The 17,698-nt window shown below is 37.1% G+C and overlaps 1 protein-coding gene across 1 annotated transcript in view; it reads left to right on the top strand.

Moving 5' to 3' along the window:
* Positions 1–40: 40 nt before the first annotated feature.
* The window catches only part of AFP (alpha fetoprotein), a 35,154-nt gene continuing 17,496 nt past the window's right edge, over positions 41–17,698 (top strand). Inside the window, exons 1-6 of the mRNA XM_082390217.1 lie at positions 41–10,623; positions 11,108–11,159; positions 12,107–12,239; positions 14,204–14,415; positions 15,495–15,627; positions 16,566–16,663. Coding sequence (XP_082246343.1) covers positions 10,539–10,623; positions 11,108–11,159; positions 12,107–12,239; positions 14,204–14,415; positions 15,495–15,627; positions 16,566–16,663 — 713 coding nt within the window. The 5' untranslated portion in view covers positions 41–10,538. The remainder of the gene's footprint in view (positions 10,624–11,107; positions 11,160–12,106; positions 12,240–14,203; positions 14,416–15,494; positions 15,628–16,565; positions 16,664–17,698) is intronic.

Here is a 17,698-nt window from a genome sequence, read left to right as displayed (position 1 = left end):
GAAAATTTTGTAGGTGCTATGAAAGTTCCACTGTTCTCTCCCCATTTCAGTGGAGGACTTCTAGTTCCTTATGGGTTAATTATGTAAAAGAAACATTAATACTGTTCTGAGTTATGGATTATAAGCATTCAATGTAATATTTTGACATTATGATAATTCTGGATAAAAGAATAGAAACTGTGGTATAGGTAAGGCATACAAAACAAGGCTTCTTCTTACTACTAAGACTCAATAATAAAGGTGGGGGACCAAAAAGATAGAGAGGATTGTAAGGATACAGTAGTCCTCCCTTATCTGCAGGGTATAAGTCCCAGGACTCCCAGTGGATGCCTGAAACTGCAGAGAGCACCAAATCTTATATATACTATGTTTTTTTCCTGTACATACCTACCTATGATAAAGCTTAATTTATAAATTAGGCACAATAAGAGATTGACAACAACTAATAATAAGATAGAACAATGATTACAATATACTGTAATAAAAGTTATGTGAATGTGGTGTCACTCTCTCAAAATACCTTATCGTACAATTTTAATGCCTTTTCCATCTTAACTAAGCACTTATCACACACCGTGGCCATAACTTTTGCAGTTTGCAGTGTGAGAGCAAGGCTAGCATGAATATCTTTTTCCTTCTTCACAATTTCACAGATAAAAGATACGTCCTTAACATAGATCTTAATACCCTCGGTATACAATTCTTTTTCTTTCCATATTAAGTTGAGAATTTTCACCTTTTCACTTAAAAGGAGCACTTTATGGCTTCTCTTTGGCAGATGTAAATCGCCAGCATCACTACCCTTGTACTTTGGGGCGATTATTAAGTAAAATAAGGGCGACTTGAACACAAGCACTGTGATCCCATGACAGTTGACCTGATAACTGAGAGGGTTACTAAGTGACTAACAGGTGAGATATGCTGGACAAAGAGATAATTCATGTCCAGGGCAGACAGCACGAGATCCCATCATGCTATTTGGAACAGTGTGCAATTTAAAACTTATGAATTATTTATTTCTGGAATTTTCTATTTAAAGTTTTCGGACCGTGTTGACCTGAGTAACTGAAATGGCAGAAAGTGAAGCCATGGATAAGGGGTACTAAAGTAGTTAACTGAATTAGAAAAAAAAAATGATGCTAGAAGAAATTTAAGACAGTTTAGGATGACAATACAAGAAGAATGTAAGAAGTTTAACAAGTTTGGAGAAGCATTATTGGAAAAGAGGATTAAGAGGTCTGGACAAAGGTACACTAATGAATAATTAAGATATCTTGAACTGAGGAAGTGCAACAGTTAGAAGGTGAAATTTTCTTATAAATAATTAAGATGTTATACTCAATACTGAGCCTATTTTCCCTGTTCCTAGAGCTTGCCACTGATATTAGATCATTGTCTATCAATTACATACTTAAAAATCATTTATAACCTTATTGGCGTGTGTATTTTTTAAATTTTTATAAAGTTGGTTTCATACTGTACATGCTATTCACAACTTGCTTATTTTGTCCCTAATAATAATGCTTTACAGTTTTAAGTATGATGCTTACAAAGATTTTTGTACCAAGTTAAAAAAGGCTCCACACTCCCTCCCTATCGGCCCTCAACCCCTGTTTTGACCTGATGTTGACTGTATCAAATGTTTTTCCACATTTGTTGCTATCATCAAAAAGCTCAAAGAGAGCCTTTAAGGGGAGAAATGGAGACGGTGGGCTCATGGAAAGTCCTGGAGTCAGACCTAGAAAATTTTGATTAAGACATTTCCACAGAACTGGATCCACATGGGACCAGGATCTACATGCCCTGTCTGGATGGCATTGCAGCCCAGGGACTGAAAGGGGACTTGAAATTTTTGGAGAAAGACTCTCCAGAATGCAGAACTCCAAGAGCCTGGCTTCCCCGCTGCACACAGGGTCAATCAGATTCCTGAGGGGAATTCAGACACTTGAGTCTAAGAGTGATCCAGGAGCCCAAGGCCCTCTCTGGTTCTGAGAGGCTGGCCTGGCAAGCGCAATTTCCGGTCAAAATATCATTTGCCAACGTTACTTAGGTCAACTCCATTCCCCCTCTACCCACTTAAGTAAGGTTATGACTGATGAGTTTTGTGTGACTCACATTGGACACAAGAGGAGTTTAGGGTCTGGGCTGTTAACTGACCCTTAGGCTTGAGCTGCATGTGTGGTCCCATCCAGCAGCTCTTTGTTGTTTGTGTCCCGATAGGGCAGCCTCTGTTTACAGTACACAAAGGTGGCAGGGGTCTGGCAGGTGTCCTTTATTCAATGTGCTCCCTGATGCTGGCAGCCAGGGTGGTCACTCCAATTCCTCCACAATCTCCACATAAAGCCTCATATAGTCTTTAGGGGTGGATATATCTATCTCTTCCAAGGGCTTTGGAGATCATTCCTCCGTAATGCCCCTGGCCCCTGCCAGTCAACATCCTCTCTTGCCTTCATCACTGTGGTTACAGTGTGCTCCCCTGGGTTGGCCTTGAGCCCTGCCAAACACCCCTTGCAAGAATAGGGTCACTCTTCTTGCTTCACCCCAGGTCTCTCACCCATCCTCCCAGTTGGTGGTTGTGTGTGGAAGCCAGGAGTGCAGTTAACATTGAAAGAGATCACATTCTAAAAATGCAGTGATTATGATCTAAGAGTTCAGGAGAAAACATGGTTGGAAGATGTGTTGATCTATATGTATGCTAAGAAAGATGTAATGGTGAGTTTAAGATAACCAGAGACCTGCATTGGTGGTTATCGTCAGTGAAGCACAATAATAACATTTAAGAGAGTCATTGGAAGCCAGAATTCATGGTGATATGCTGGATGCTAAATCATCATGAATAATGATGTAACCAGATTAAATTAAATAGATGAATTGAGAACTATAGTGGCAAGAGGATTTATTTGTTTCAATGCAAATAAGCTCCAAGGAGCCATCACATCATGAGAAATAGCAACATTTCTACCTTTTTTGTTAAGATGGTAGATATAGAATTAGCCAGGAAGGAGATGCATTTGACAATACAGAAGATAGTACCAAAACAGAGGTGGTACCTGGACCTGAACGGGAAGATATGGTGCCAGGACATTAGGAAGAATCTTCATGTTCACTGAGCAGACAATGAGGAAGTATGTAAGTATCACTTCTCTACTGATTATTCTTAATCTTAATTGATAAATTACTTCACATAGGCCCATGCTGGTGCTGCATAAATCCAGAGGACATCATTACTGTAGAATAAAGTGTGAAGGGTGCCTTCCGGAGTTGAACAACATGAGCTCAGTTATTTTTACTACTATTGTTAACATTTTAGAGATTTGGTGTATGAAGGGGCAGCTGAGAGTGTGATAAGACTGCTGTTTTATAACTGATGTGTTGGATATATGGGAATTACACATGAATCGCATCATTTCTACGTTACCGTCTCATCTAACAACTCTCTTTGCTCCTCTTAGTCACTTTATAAAGTGACTCACTATCGTTTCAATATTTTTTTCACCTTTCCTTTGATACTCTAATCAGTTTCCACTTCATACTATTCATGAACACACCATGCTTTTTCATGCATGCTTTTCCCTTCTACCTGGTATGTCTTTCTCTCTCTTGTTTATCCTCTTAATTCAACTCAAAAGTCACCTTCTCTGAGGAAATTTCCCTGCATAGAGTTAGTTATTTCCTTCTCTGATGCCCCATTCATTCTTTGAACTTGACTTATTACAGGATTTATATTTTATTATAATTACGGTAGATTTTATAACCATTTTAAATATGTGAAATCTGAGTCCTAGAGCTGGAATTTAAACACACATGGTTCTGACTCCCGGGAGCAGGTCCATTTAATAGTATCAATTCATTTATATGTCTCTCTCTTCAACTAGATATTGTTTCTCACCAGAGGGGACCATGAATTAGAAGTCTATGCATCTCCTTTGGCACTAAGCATAACCTGATATATAATGGATAGTCAATAAAAATTACATGAATAAATTGCTATGGGGTGTAAATATTCTAAACTACAAATCACAGAATCCTGACTTACAACAATTTCCTGGGCTTCCAAAATAGTAGATATAGTAAATTGAACTTTATGTTAATTTGAATCATGCAAGTTTATGTTTTAAGATAATAATAATGATACATTTTATTTGTAAAATGTTAAATAATGAAAATTCCCTCAAATTAAAATAATCAAGAATTGCATATTTAAAACTGATAGACCTGGTAATGTTCCATATGATGGTGTCACTTTTGCATCAGACCAACTAATCCAAAAGTATCCAAATTATCTCTCTTATGTGAGTAACTGCTGAATAAATACATGAATATTTGCATGACACCGAAGAAAGTGCTTTAGCACTTTGAGATCTATCTTTTGGGAAGGGTAAGACCTTTTTCTGACTAATGAAAAATTTTATATCCATAAAATGTTACATATGATGGTTTATATATGTGGGTTAATAACCATTTTTTTCCATTTTATTTAATTCATGTGAAACTTGTGTAATTTCTTCAGCACTAGACTATAAGCAATTACTTGGACAATTTCTGAAAAATGCTGCATCAAATGAACAGATCACTTTTAGAATATTTATTCTTTATCTCCTCGCAGGTCTTACTCAGTTCAGTTTGTTGCAAATTTCTTCATTCATTCAGTTGATACCTAGACTCTAGGAACTGGTTCCTTAAAAAAGCTGAACTTAAGAATCTCAAGAGAAGAATTGAATTAAGGAGCACTATTCCTGGAGAATAAGGAGTAGGACCACTGAGGGTGTTGTAAGTGACAGAGAGAGGAAGTCCATCCTGTTTGGGTGGGCTGAATCCTTACCCACCTCAGATGGAATAATTCGGTTGGTGATTTGAGAAGCCACACAGTTGAGTATCAGGAGTCACAAACATCTTCCAGTGATGGAAGGGGGCATCAACAAGGCAGATGAACACCCTAAAGTTTCAGATAAGTTTAGCCCATGTTATTGGGCTCAGCTCTAGGGCACTGAGGCAGAAGTTATAAGGGAGCAGAGTGCAGAGTTAGCTCCAGCAGCTGGTAAGAAGAATGTGTGCCCAAACTAAGAACGCCTCTGCACTGTGGGAAAGATACTTCCTTGATTTCTTTTTTATTGTAAATTGCAACAAGGAAAAAAAATGTAGAACTCCGCAGCCATATTCAGATATTCACTCCACTGCTTCTTCCCAGTGCTGAAGGATTGGCTCTTCTACGTTCAGAACCGTCTTGGATGAGAGAGCTGGCCTCCCTAACTTTGTGACGGGGTGAACGACAGATGCATTGCTTGAGGTAAAACTGATTCAGTGCAAGAACAATTATGAGGTATTGAGGATGGGAATGGAGATGTGCTCTGACCCATTTTATTACCTTTCTCATGACAGAAATTGTGAGGCCACAGCGCAATCCACTCACAAATTTCTTTCCTCTCACGGAATACTGGAGAGCACATACGTTCTCATTCTTTTTCAGGAACATCAAAAGCAAGCCACATTTCTCTAAATAAACAGAACCTGTTTAGAATGAGGTAGTTTATGTTCTGGAGTGCAGTGTCATTGGCTTAAGAACAATAGATAATAATTCTTTTTTTCTATATATTTTTCTATATATTTCTCATGAAAATAATGCATGTTTACAGGTGTGCGAGTGTGTGTATGAGTGTGTGTGTATGTGTGTGTGTGCTTTAGTCAGCTTGAGCTGCCATAACAAAATACCATAGACTAGGTGGCTTAAACAACAGAAATTTATTTTTCTCGTAGTTCTGGATGCTGGAAAGTCCAAGATAAGTATCTAGTAGGGTTCAGTTTCAGGTGAGTGTTCACTAGGTGGCTTGCAGATGGCTACCTTCTCACTGTGTCCTCACAGGTGAGAGAGAGAGAGAGAGCACAAATGCAAGAGTGCTCTCTGGTGTCTCTTCTTATAAGGACACTAATTCCATCCTGGGGCCCTTGCTCATGACCTCATCTATGCCTAATTACTTGCCAAAGGCCCAGTCTCCAAATACCATCACACTGGGGGTTAGGCCTTCAACATATGAGTTTTGAAAGGACACAAACATTCAGTCCATAAGTGTGTGTGAAACCTCTGGACCATGTAGGGGATTTTTCTGAATCTCCTATGATGATCTCTCCACCTTGCTAAGGAAAGGGAGTGTCCGGCAGTTATGCTGATGATGGCATAAGGCCAGAGAACCCCTTTGTTATTTCTCATATTCTGCCTTGGCTGTAGCACCTGGGAAGAGGGGAGTCGTAAGTATTTCCTCATCAGAGAAAGTATATGTCATTACAACAAAGTATTTAGAAAGTGCTTTTTTTTTTCTGTGTAATTTATTGTTCTAGGACTTTTGGGAGATGCTCTCAAAGTATGTCTCCCTGAAATAGTCTATAATCTATTTGGGTATGTGGACCAGTTCTGCTGTTTTAAGGACCCATGCTTAGGCCAGCAGGAGCAGTCCACCCATATAAGGAGAGATGATGTAAACAGAACATAGATTTTTGTGACATTTATTTATGATTGGCCCCTGACTTACTTTGCTGTATCTCTGCTTGACCTATATTGATGTTACTTCACCTTGTCAACTTTGAGGCACTCGGTCCTTTCAAGTTTGGCAGGCAGATTGTTGTCTTCTCTGACTCTGATCCCTCTCATTTTGTTCCTGGTGTGGATGAGAGGAAAAAAATGCTTCCCCCCGCCCAAAGAGGCAAAATCCCTTTGATGAAGGAAAACTGTTCCCTTTCTCTTTCTCTCTCTTCCTCTTCCTTCCTCCCTCCCTCCCTCCCTTCCTTTCTTCTTTCCTTCCTTCCTTCCTTTGCAAAATACGTCGATAAATTTTGGAGGCCAGCAAATGTGAAAAGTGGCTTCTGCCCTGGAGTATGATTTAGATAGGCTCACATTAAACAAAGGGCGAGATGGTTTTCTCTGCCTGAAAACAGTAATAGGAAGAGGAGTGGAGGGGCTGAGGCCAGCTGAGAAAAGATAAGAAAGGAGGAGGGAAGAGAAACCAGGAAAGGAAGGGGTTGGTCAGCACTCTACATGAGATGTCAGGTGGTGTTGCTACAACCTGAGAAGGACTTTACATGTTTGATTTCAAATATCTGGATACACACTTGTGTTGGGGGGTTCTTTACAAAAGTGACTGAGGGGTATCCAACATAAGGTTCAGGATAAGAGATAGCATATGTAGGAGAGAAGATAAAGCACAGGTAAAGAGAACCCAGCAGGCCAAGAAAATAAGAGCTAGAGGTGTCAAGGATAAATGCAAGTAGTCCTTCCCTACTCCTTAATTCTTAGAAATCTGGAGAGGGTGGTGGTGGTAATTCTGGTGGCTTTCCGTAGGTGGCATCAGCATTGGGCTAAATGTAATTAGATCTTAAGTGACAAGAAGACTCTATTGGACTGGAGGACTTTGGAAACGTTCTTCCTGCTAGAATTTGGCTTATATGTGCTCTATGGCATGTGTTTTTAAGTGTTATGGCTTGCAAGCAAACTCATCATCTCCCATGAGGATCACCTAACCGTGATCCTAGGTACTGTCCTCTTCTCATATCTATCTCAGGGCCTCTAGACCCTGACTATCAGAGAAAATATGAATGTAAACATTTCAGTAGTGATCTCTGGTTAGAAGGGTATGAGAGATGTGTCATTCATATATGTCAAATGAGTGAGTGAGGACAGTGAGTGCATGAATCCTGACTGCAAACATCTGATTCAGTGCCACTCAATTTCTACTTATAAAGGTTCTGCTTTGTGCCAGACATTGTGCTAGGCACTGCAGGAGTCGTGAAGGCGAGTCCTTGAATCCAAGAAGTCAACTATTTAGGAAGAACTGCCTAAGCTTGCAAATGACTGTGGTGTAAGGTCAAATGAGAAGTACCAAGAGAAAAAAATCTAAAAGGTGTTATAGGTCGCCAAAAGTGAGAGCGTTCTTCTCTAGTTAGGGAGTAATCAGAGATACAGTCATGGAAAATTATTTGATATAGACCTTAAAGGATGGATAAAATTTTTACAAGCATTGTTGAGGAAGGGGAAGAGAGATTAACCACTGTCCCCCTCCCCACCAAACTTTCAAACAACCAACCACTCAACCCAACAAAGAACAAAATAGAGCCCAGAAGGAATAAGAAGTCCAGTATCGTCTGAAGAGAAGGCATTTTCTAGCAACCACATGTATAGCTTAATTGCTTTGAAGAAAATACCTCTAATATTTAACACTAATAGCAATGCTAACATGATAATAAAAATTATTATCTTTTAAAAATGTCTGTTAGGTATCAAATGGTTTAAATACATTACTCCATCTACACAAAAATCTTCAGGTGAGTATTATCATTTTCATTATATACTTGAGAAAATTAAGAATCAAAGAGATTAAATTATTTGCCCAAAGTCATATGGCTAATAATTGTTACAGCCAAGATTAGCATCTGCCTGATACAAAAGTCCAGTTTACCATGCTAAGCTGTTTCTGAGCAGTTTCATAGATTTATTAAAAAGTAAACAATCAGAATTAGAGCAATGGAAACACATTTTTTTAAAACATCTTTATCGGAGTATAATTGCTTTACAATGGTGTGTTAGTTTCTGCTTTATAACAACGTGAATCAGTTATACATATACATATGTTCCCATATCTCTTCCCTCTTGTGTCTCCCTCCCTCCCACCCTCCCTATCCCACCCCTCTAGGTGGTCACAAAGAGTCTGTCATACAGAGTGAAGTAAGTCAGAAAGGGAAACACATTTGATGTAAACTGTGCACTTTGGACAACACTTTGAGCAATGACACATATACATCATGGGTTGTTTGCAGTTAGGAGACAAACTCTGGTTCACAGCACCTCTTTATTGCTTGTCTTTTAAAATTGGGTGTTCCTCAGGGTACCTCTTTTCACTACCATCTCTCTTTCTCATCCCATCACGTGGCTATAATAACTATCTAAAAGCTGATGATTCCTGAATCTCCATCTCCAGCTTTGATCTTGTTGCAGAGGTTAAGAAGTACTATTCAACTGCCCATCAGCTTCTCTAGTGGAGGTCTTACTTCAAACTTGCAAACCAGGGTGTTTTGCTTAATAATTACACTAAGTTAACAGGCATAAACCAGAGTGAACTGGTCACTCTGTCTTAAGCTTCGATATATGCAAAACTGAACACACATTCAATAAGTAAGTCCTTTTGATTTTAACTCATTCATATCACTTACATTCATCCACAACTCTCATTCCTATTAGCACTACCCTCATCCAGGGCACTTATTGGACCATATTATTATAAAAACTTCCTAACAGTTCTACTTATCACAATCTTGTCTCCTTTTATAACAAAGAGATGTTTTCAAAGCACAAATGTGATTTTTATTAGCTCCCTTTTGTAGTCTCCGTTATTTTAGGATGAAGTGTAAACTTGATTTAAAAGGTCTTTGAGATGTGGCCCTGCTCACTTTGCCAGAAATTCCCTTTATAGAGTAAGTTTCCTCATCTTTAAACTTCGTATCTCATTGCAATTGCATTTCTTCCAGTTCCTTAAATACACTGTGCTGGCCCTCACTAGTGGGCCTTTCCACGGCTTTCTAAATTTGCTTTGGACACTTCCCTCCCTCTTTGTTTGGCCCACCTTCAGTTTTTCTACTGGTCCCCACTAAGAGGTTGCTTCCTCCAGGAAGCCTACCCTGACTCCCTCCAAAGATGTCAGGTGTTCCTCTTCTTACTCTACTTATCACTGCATCTATCACACCGTGTTGTGATTGCTGATAATAGCTGTCTGTCTCTCCTGTTATATGGTAAATTCAGTGAGAACAGGGGTGGTGCCTGTTTCTTGTTGCTGATTATTTCCATCAAAGAACAGTGCCTGGTATGCAGACTTCCTCTTTTGTTGAGTGAATAAATAAAACTCCCATCTATTAAGTGCCATTCTGCAAAAGGCCCTATTCTTAGCCATTTCCACTCATTAATTTATTTAATTTTGAAAGAATTCTGTCACTCTCATTATTTTATAGATGATGAAAATAAAGCTCAGAAAAATTAAACAACTCATCCAAAGTTATGTAGCTAATAAGTGGTAGGGCAAAAATTCAACCCTGGTCCCCAGGCCCTCATGTTGCACCATGACACTGTACTGCCCTACTGATAACATGGCAGTAATGAGTTAGTGCATTTAGTTGAATTTCATACAAAGTCTGATATCTTTTGTCTATGGCCCTGTTAACTTCTGTTGTGCAATTTAGGGAAAAGTCACCTCCTTGAATACTCTTAGTTTGATTGAGAAGAATATTTGTTATATTTGCAAAATGGAATGAATTTGCAAGTTTCCCCCCCTTTTTCCACCCAAAAGAGGTCTGTGTCCTTGAACGTAAAACACAAATAATCCCTGTGCTGTTAATTATTAGCAAGTCATCCCATTTGGAACATAAGGAAATAAAGTAACAGATATACCAACAGAAGATTACTAGTTAACAGGCATTGCTAGAGAAGACTATAAAAGAATTTCAGCATGATTTTCAATATTCTGCCCCCATCATCATCATCAACAACGCAATAACTAGCAACCATGAAGTGGGAGGTATCAATTTTTTTAATTTTTCTACTAAATTTTAGTGAATCCAGAACAATGCAGAAAAATGTATATGGAATAGGTAAGATATTTTGTGCTTTTCTTTTGTCTTTTTCCTATATGAAAATTCTTAAGTTTGCTTTTATTCATTTGTCTTGATTTATTTATCATACTTACTGTTCGACACAGAGGAAAAATATTTAATTGGTGAATATCATTAAATGAATGATAAACTTGTATAATTATAAGAGTACAAGAGTTTTACAAAATCATGGCAGTGCTTAACATTACCTGTGAATGGTGCAATGGTTCCAAGAAATTGGAAGATATAAAATCTGAATTTTAGTGTTAAGTCTACTATAAATTATTCTCATTAACTTTATTCCTTAGTTTCCTAGTTTTCTGAAGTACAAAATTAAGATGCTTGGATACATGATTCCTAATGTCCTCTCAGTTCTAAAATTGTATAGTTTTAACTTAGACACAAACATTTACATCTAACAATGATTACTTTCCTGATTGCAGTTGAAAACATCATTTTTCACGATGTTTATCTTGTTTTCCAGCTTCCATATTGGATTCTTCCCCATGTTCTGCAGAGATGAATTTAGTTGACCTGTAAGTTTTGCTTGTATAAATGTACTTTAAATATGCAAAGCAATGAAAATTTTAGTTGGGTAATTGAATAAATTTGGATAGCCCTATGAGTTTTTAAAAGTGTGAAAGCAAACTAGACAATGCTAAGAAAAGTTATTTATGTTGAATATCAAATTGATATTGAAGAGGTTGAACTGTTACCCCATGCCTTAGATGTTAACCCCAAACTCTAGATTCCTTGTAAAGAGATGGGACAAACAAAATCAGATTTTAGAAACTGAAGAATAATGTCTGATTGATGGCAACTATATATGAATTCAGGAATTTTTCTCATCAATACCAATAGGATGACATTACCATATTCTCTATTCTGAATACTATTTAATCCTAGTAGCAAATAGTTGGAGGTAAAATGTTCTATTTTTGGTTATTTGTAGAAGGTATATTGTTCTCTTGAATGCTGTCTTTCTGTCCCACACTTCTGAAGTTTCTAATAAGGAATTTAAAGTCGTGTGTTACAGGTACTGGTTGCACACAGAAACCTGCAAAAGCAATACTTTGGGTCAATCCATGATCAGACCTTGATCACGCTGGTAGTAGACACAGGTAGAGGTCTAATGACCAATTCTTTGCTTAAAAAAAAAAAACAACAAAAAACTACAAAGGATATAAATACCTTCAATTATGGAGACATTGCAGCGGGTAGATGACCACAAAAGGAGGAACCACTCTTAGGGGAAATCCACTTATTTTCATTGTTAACAGATATATGTATATTTATGGGGGAAGGGGACGAGAAGAAGACAGACATTTCTTCCTGGATGGCTAAAATTTCACATACTTTTTTAGCAAAAGTCATCCCCTAAACAGGTCACAACATAACAGACAATAAAAACAAACAAAAACTAACCTTGAGAAAAAGATTGATACGTCTGTTCCGTAAGCATTCATATGTATTTTTGTTTCAGAGCTACCATATTCTTTGCCCAGTTTGTTCAAGAGGCCACTTACAAGGAAGTAAGTCAAATGGTGAAAGATGTATTGACTGTAATAGAGAAATCCACTGGCAGTGAGCAGCCTGCAGGGTGTTTAGAAAACCAGGTGAGTGAATAATAATAATTTTTTGAAAAAACACTGTGATATTTGACCAAAACTCAGCATGCAGAAGAGAAGATGCAGGGACTGCATAAGAGATAAATACATTTAAATATCTCAAGACCTGTTTTATGAAAGGAGGTTTAGGTTAATTCTGATTTGCTGGAGAGAGCAGAGGAGAAAACAATGGGTGTCTATTGTAAAGAGACAATATAAACATGGTGACTAAGAGCTAAGGTTCTGAAATCAGAGTATCTGGGTGACCATGGGCATATTACTTAACTTCATTGAGCTTTAGTTTCCTTATATATAAAGTGAGGAATAATAATAGCTTCCATTTCTGGGTTGTCATGGAGATGGATATGATAATGGTAGTAGGGGTTAATTTTTATTAAGCACACAATGTGACAGGCGTTATTCTCAGGAGTGTTACATATCCATTGATAATCAAAATACTTTGTGACACGGAGCATAGCATTGATGAATCAGAATGAATGTCCAGTGAGCCAAGAGACCCTGGCTGGGGCTTATTGGTAGAATATCAGCTTTGCTTGCAAATATTAATTTATTAAATCTTTACCATAATCCGAGGAGATAGATGCTAATATTCCAGTTGGAGAAGATGAGGCACAGAGAGGTTAAACAACTTTCTTAAGGGAGCCCAGAACCAGGATTTAAATTATGTCATCTGGCTCCAGAACTAACACTCTTAGTGACTTCATTATACTATACACTATAGTGAATGTGAGGTGCATAGCACAGATTAGCGTTGACAGATTTAACAAACAAACAACAACAAAATATGAAGCCCTCTTAAATTTGAATTTAAGATAAACAGTGACTACTTTTTTTTATTATAGGATATCCTAATGTAGAGGATTAATAAATAACAGTTATTAGTGTTTATTATTATCTCAATATAGAAAAGAATTAAGAATTTTAAAATGATTAGAGCTACCAGTTCTGGGACAAAATGCCCTGAGAATCCTCTGTCATGATGGAGCTAGTGAAGTAGCCAAAAAATGATGTATCTGAAATATTGTAAAGGAGACGCCCTTTTAAAGATATAAAGTACTTTACAACTCTGAAATTGATGACTTAAATTAAAATCCCTGATAGGCATCTCTATTTTTAGCTTGACCTGTGAAATAAGCAAAATACATTTTATATTGCAAATTTACATCCAATGAGATATCCAAGGTGATGTTACAGATTAGTGATTTACTATTGTAAACTTAAAGGCATGATTTTTAGGTGGATTGGGAACTGGAAGTCTTAGTTAAGATTTCCAGGATTCTCTAAATATTAGCAGTTATAAAAGCTAGATTAAAAGTTTCCTGAGATGAATGAAACACACGTATTCCTCAGAGTTATTCACCAGACTAGTGGTGTCATCACCTGATTTTGGTAAAGCTAAGGCAAACAAGAAGGATTTTAAGCATTTACAATGTACATTTTAAAACCTTTTTTTTTTTTTTTTTTTGATCTTAGTTCCCCAACCAGGGATCGAACCCAGGCCACAGCAGTGAAAGCGCCAAGTCCTAACCACTGGACTGCCAGGGAATTCCCTAAAACATTTTCGCTAAATCTATAATTAGACCCATTAAAAGTATTTGAAGCTATTTTTATTCAGTTTCAAAATATTTTGATTTTTATGTGAAAATAATATCCAATTTTATATCGGTGTCTCATAATAAGAATGCCAGATGGAGTATCTATGTCCTCCTTTTAAGATAAAATAATTTTGTCTAATAGGCATGTGTATTATTTAAGGTTGAAAACTAAATTCCATTTTCTAAACACATAATAGAAAGCTATCCCATCAGGCTGAAACTAGATATATTGGAATTTGTAGGGGGAATTATTTTCCTAATCTACCGTTCTGATTTTAAATATTAGAAAACTTTTCATGTGTTTTACAGCATTTTTAGGTAAAGTTAGTTGTCTTTCATTAAAAATAAATCTTATAGGTATCTGCCTTTCTGGAAGAAATTTGCCATGAAAAGGAAATTCCTGAAAAGTATGGGCTTTCAGACTGCTGCAGCCAAAGTGGAGAGGAAAGACATGACTGTTTCCTAGCACACAAAAAGGCTGCTCCAGCATCCATCCCACCTTTCCAAGTTCCAGAACCTGTCACAAGTTGTAAAGCATATGAAGAAGACAGGGAGCTGTTTATGAACCGGTAAGGATCCCATTTTAAAGGTAGATAAGACCCCAGAAAGAGTGCAGTACCAAGCAGAATCTACAAATTCTGCAATTTGTGGCTGTATTCTAAAACATGGAGAAATAATGTTTGGTGTGGCACCTGCTGAGCTCCTGCCCTACGAGATTAGGTGAGAAACATTAAGTGTAACTTTGTCTCCACAGCACGTAGATCGATGGGTATAGACCACACAGGAGACCCACCAGTTTTTCCTTCAGTCTCTTAGATACACCTTGTTTTTTCTCTCTAATTTTAGCTTGCCCAAGAATATATTAGTGTGGCACAAAATGACTCCTTCCAGAGCCAAATATTTGGTGTTTTGTGCTCACCAAATTGCCTGAAAATAGAAAATGTTAGAGATCCAGGAATGTTTAAGGTACATAAGCATGTCTAACATTTATTGAGCACTTAGGATGTTTTAGGAACATGTGCTTGGCACGTATGATCATATTAATGCTCACAAACAGCCTATCGTCTCCTTGTCCTCTTCCTCTTCATTCCTTTTCTTCTTCCTATTTCGGAGATGAAGAAATTGAAGCTTAGTCGGTTAAGACAATTGGATGGGGGCAGACCGCTAGTACATTCCCAAACTGGGATTTGAACCCAGATTCTCTGTTGGGGAAGCCTGTGTTTAACTCTTAATCACTTCTACCTTCCACGTTGCTGCCTAATCCAGAGAAATATAGAGCCTGCCCTTAGAACATCTCTGCTATGTTGACTGCCGGGGTGGATAATCTCGTTCTGCACTGATGAGAAAAAAGACTCCACCTTTCTCTTTTACTTAGTGGAGGTCTGGTCTTGTTGACCCCGAAACATATCTGAGTAGGCTTATTGAAAAGGATACTTACATAAGAATCATAGTCAGTGTTTTTGCCTAGTTTGTTCTTATAATAGATTTTTCCTTTTCTTGGAGGATCTTTAGCGAGGAAAATTTTGACAGCAAGTGGAAAAAAAATGACTATTTTCTGAATCTTTAAACAATTCCAGAGCCAGTTCCAAGCAGTAGCAGTCCTATTTTAATGTGTTTGTAAATCTTACCGCTCCTTTTCATTTCACAGATACGTCTATGAGATAGCAAGAAGGCACCCCTTCCTATATGCACCTACAATTCTTTCTTTGGCTGCACAGTATGACAAAATAATTCCACCTTGCTGCAAAGCCGAAAATGCAGTTGAATGCTTCCAAACAAAGGTATTGTATTTGTGTGGATATCTGAACCAATAACTTCAATCTGGCTATGACTTACTAAAACCAAACAAAGTTAAAAATGGAAATATGCTTTGTGGGTAGAGTATCATTTTCAGAATAGAGCATATTTCAGCACTCTGCTATTCTTTGGGCTAAAAGAGCTGGGTTTGCTCTTTTTTTATTCATTCCTTTATCCATTCATTCAGCCAACAATCATTTTATTATTAAGGAAGTGAGTTTGGTGGGATGAAGAAAGACAGAGGTAGAGGTGATAACATAAATGAAAGAGAGAAGAGTAAGAGGTGAAGGAAGCAAGTGAAGAAAGATGGGGCAGAAGTAGGAGGAGAAAAAGAGGAGCAGAAGAAGAGAAAAAAGGTGAACGAGAAGTATGATAAGTGCTTTATATTTATTATTTCTTTTAAACCTTAGAACAAATTTGAGGTGTAAGTGTTATTGTCATTTAACAAACAAGGAAACTTAGGTTTAGAGACGCAAATAGTTTTCTTAGGTTTTGGAGAGCTGGAACAACATCCACGATTAATTACTTGCTGCCTGAAGTCCTATAACAAAATTCCTAAGAACAGTGACTATTCCCAGAATGTCAGGCTGTGATGCAATCTTACTTTTTGTTACTGAGAAGACATTTAAGATATTATCAGGCTTCAATTTGTTCAAAATTACAGTTGTTTATTCATTATCTCAAGTATGAAAGTTACAAGTGTTTCTGTTTCAAGATAGCTTTAATAAATCTACCTGGCATAGATGTATATAAACCCATCTAAAAGAAAGAATGAATAAAGTTCTGCAAAGATATATGGCATTTATAATTTTTAGCAAAAATTTTTAGAGTTTCATGTTTTAGTTGTATCTGTTGTTTTTCTAATTATTAGAGCCTATAAAGGAAAATACATCCTTTCTTGACACCTTGTTTTTCTATCTAGGCAGCATCAATTACAAAAGAATTAAGAGAAAGCAGCTTGTTAAATCAACACATATGTGCAGTAATGAGAAAGTTTGGACCCCGAACCTTCCAAGCCATGTAAGTTTAAGCTCTATCTGGGGAAGAAGGTGAGATCTGCAAAACTCCCATTTTGCAGTCTGAGTTCATTTTTCACATTGTTACTGTTGTAGAGAATGAAGTTTCCTTTGATGAGAGCTAACGTGATTAGAATCATGAAATCCTAAGATTGGGAGGAACAGATCAGTCTGCTGTTTAACACTTATTAAAGTCTACATGAGATAACACTTGAGAAGACTTTGGAGATTTATTCTTTTTACCTATTCTTCTAGATACTCAAGTTCTGGACTGCAATCAATTTACACCTCATAATTATACTACACTTTTTTTTTTTTTTTAGAGGAGAGAAGTATTACCTTTTATTATTTTTTATGCATTAGTTCATTGAGATATATGCTTTTTGATGTGTGTTATGGTCTAAAAGAAGTGCTCAAAAATTCCAGTTGTTTCTCTTTTCATTTGTGCTTGTTTGTATGCTTTATATCTGCAAGAGATTTTAAGGTTCTTGTGGTAACAAGTTTGCTTTCTTCCCAGTATCCGACACAATGGTTTTGATCTATGATCTCCAGATGTTATTAAACTGTTTTTTTTTTTTTTAAGTTGATGGAATGATCTTAAGCAGATATACCACATTTTCCTAGATTCTCTACAAGGTAAATTAGCCTTCTCTAAGTATCATTTAAAATTTCTGGTTTAACAAGATATTCTTTACATTAACTCTGCTTCCTAATCTGCTATAAAAGTCCATTATGTCAATTGTTGCTTTTTATGAAAATATTCACTTGAGGCAATAATATTAGAATCCATTGTCCAGAGGAAAACAAAATTGTAATTTCTGAAGAACTGGCATGTATTTTCCTAACTGATGAAAGCATGTAACTCACTGAAGTCTGTTTTCTTGTCCCAGCTGCTAAAAAGCTCAGAGGCAAATTTGGAGTTTTTCAACTGACTGCATTAACTCTTACACTTCACATATTTGCCTTTTCTCTTTTCCCTTGATTGTATCTATCTATCTATCTATCTATCTATCTATCTATCTATCTATTTATCTCATCT

Source organism: Balaenoptera borealis (genome assembly GCF_965194805.1).
Source record: "Balaenoptera borealis genome assembly, chromosome: 4".
Taxonomy (NCBI): Eukaryota; Metazoa; Chordata; class Mammalia; order Artiodactyla; family Balaenopteridae; genus Balaenoptera; species Balaenoptera borealis.
The sequence above is the reverse complement of the archived record's forward strand: the minus strand, read 5'-3'. Positions and strand labels throughout refer to the sequence as shown.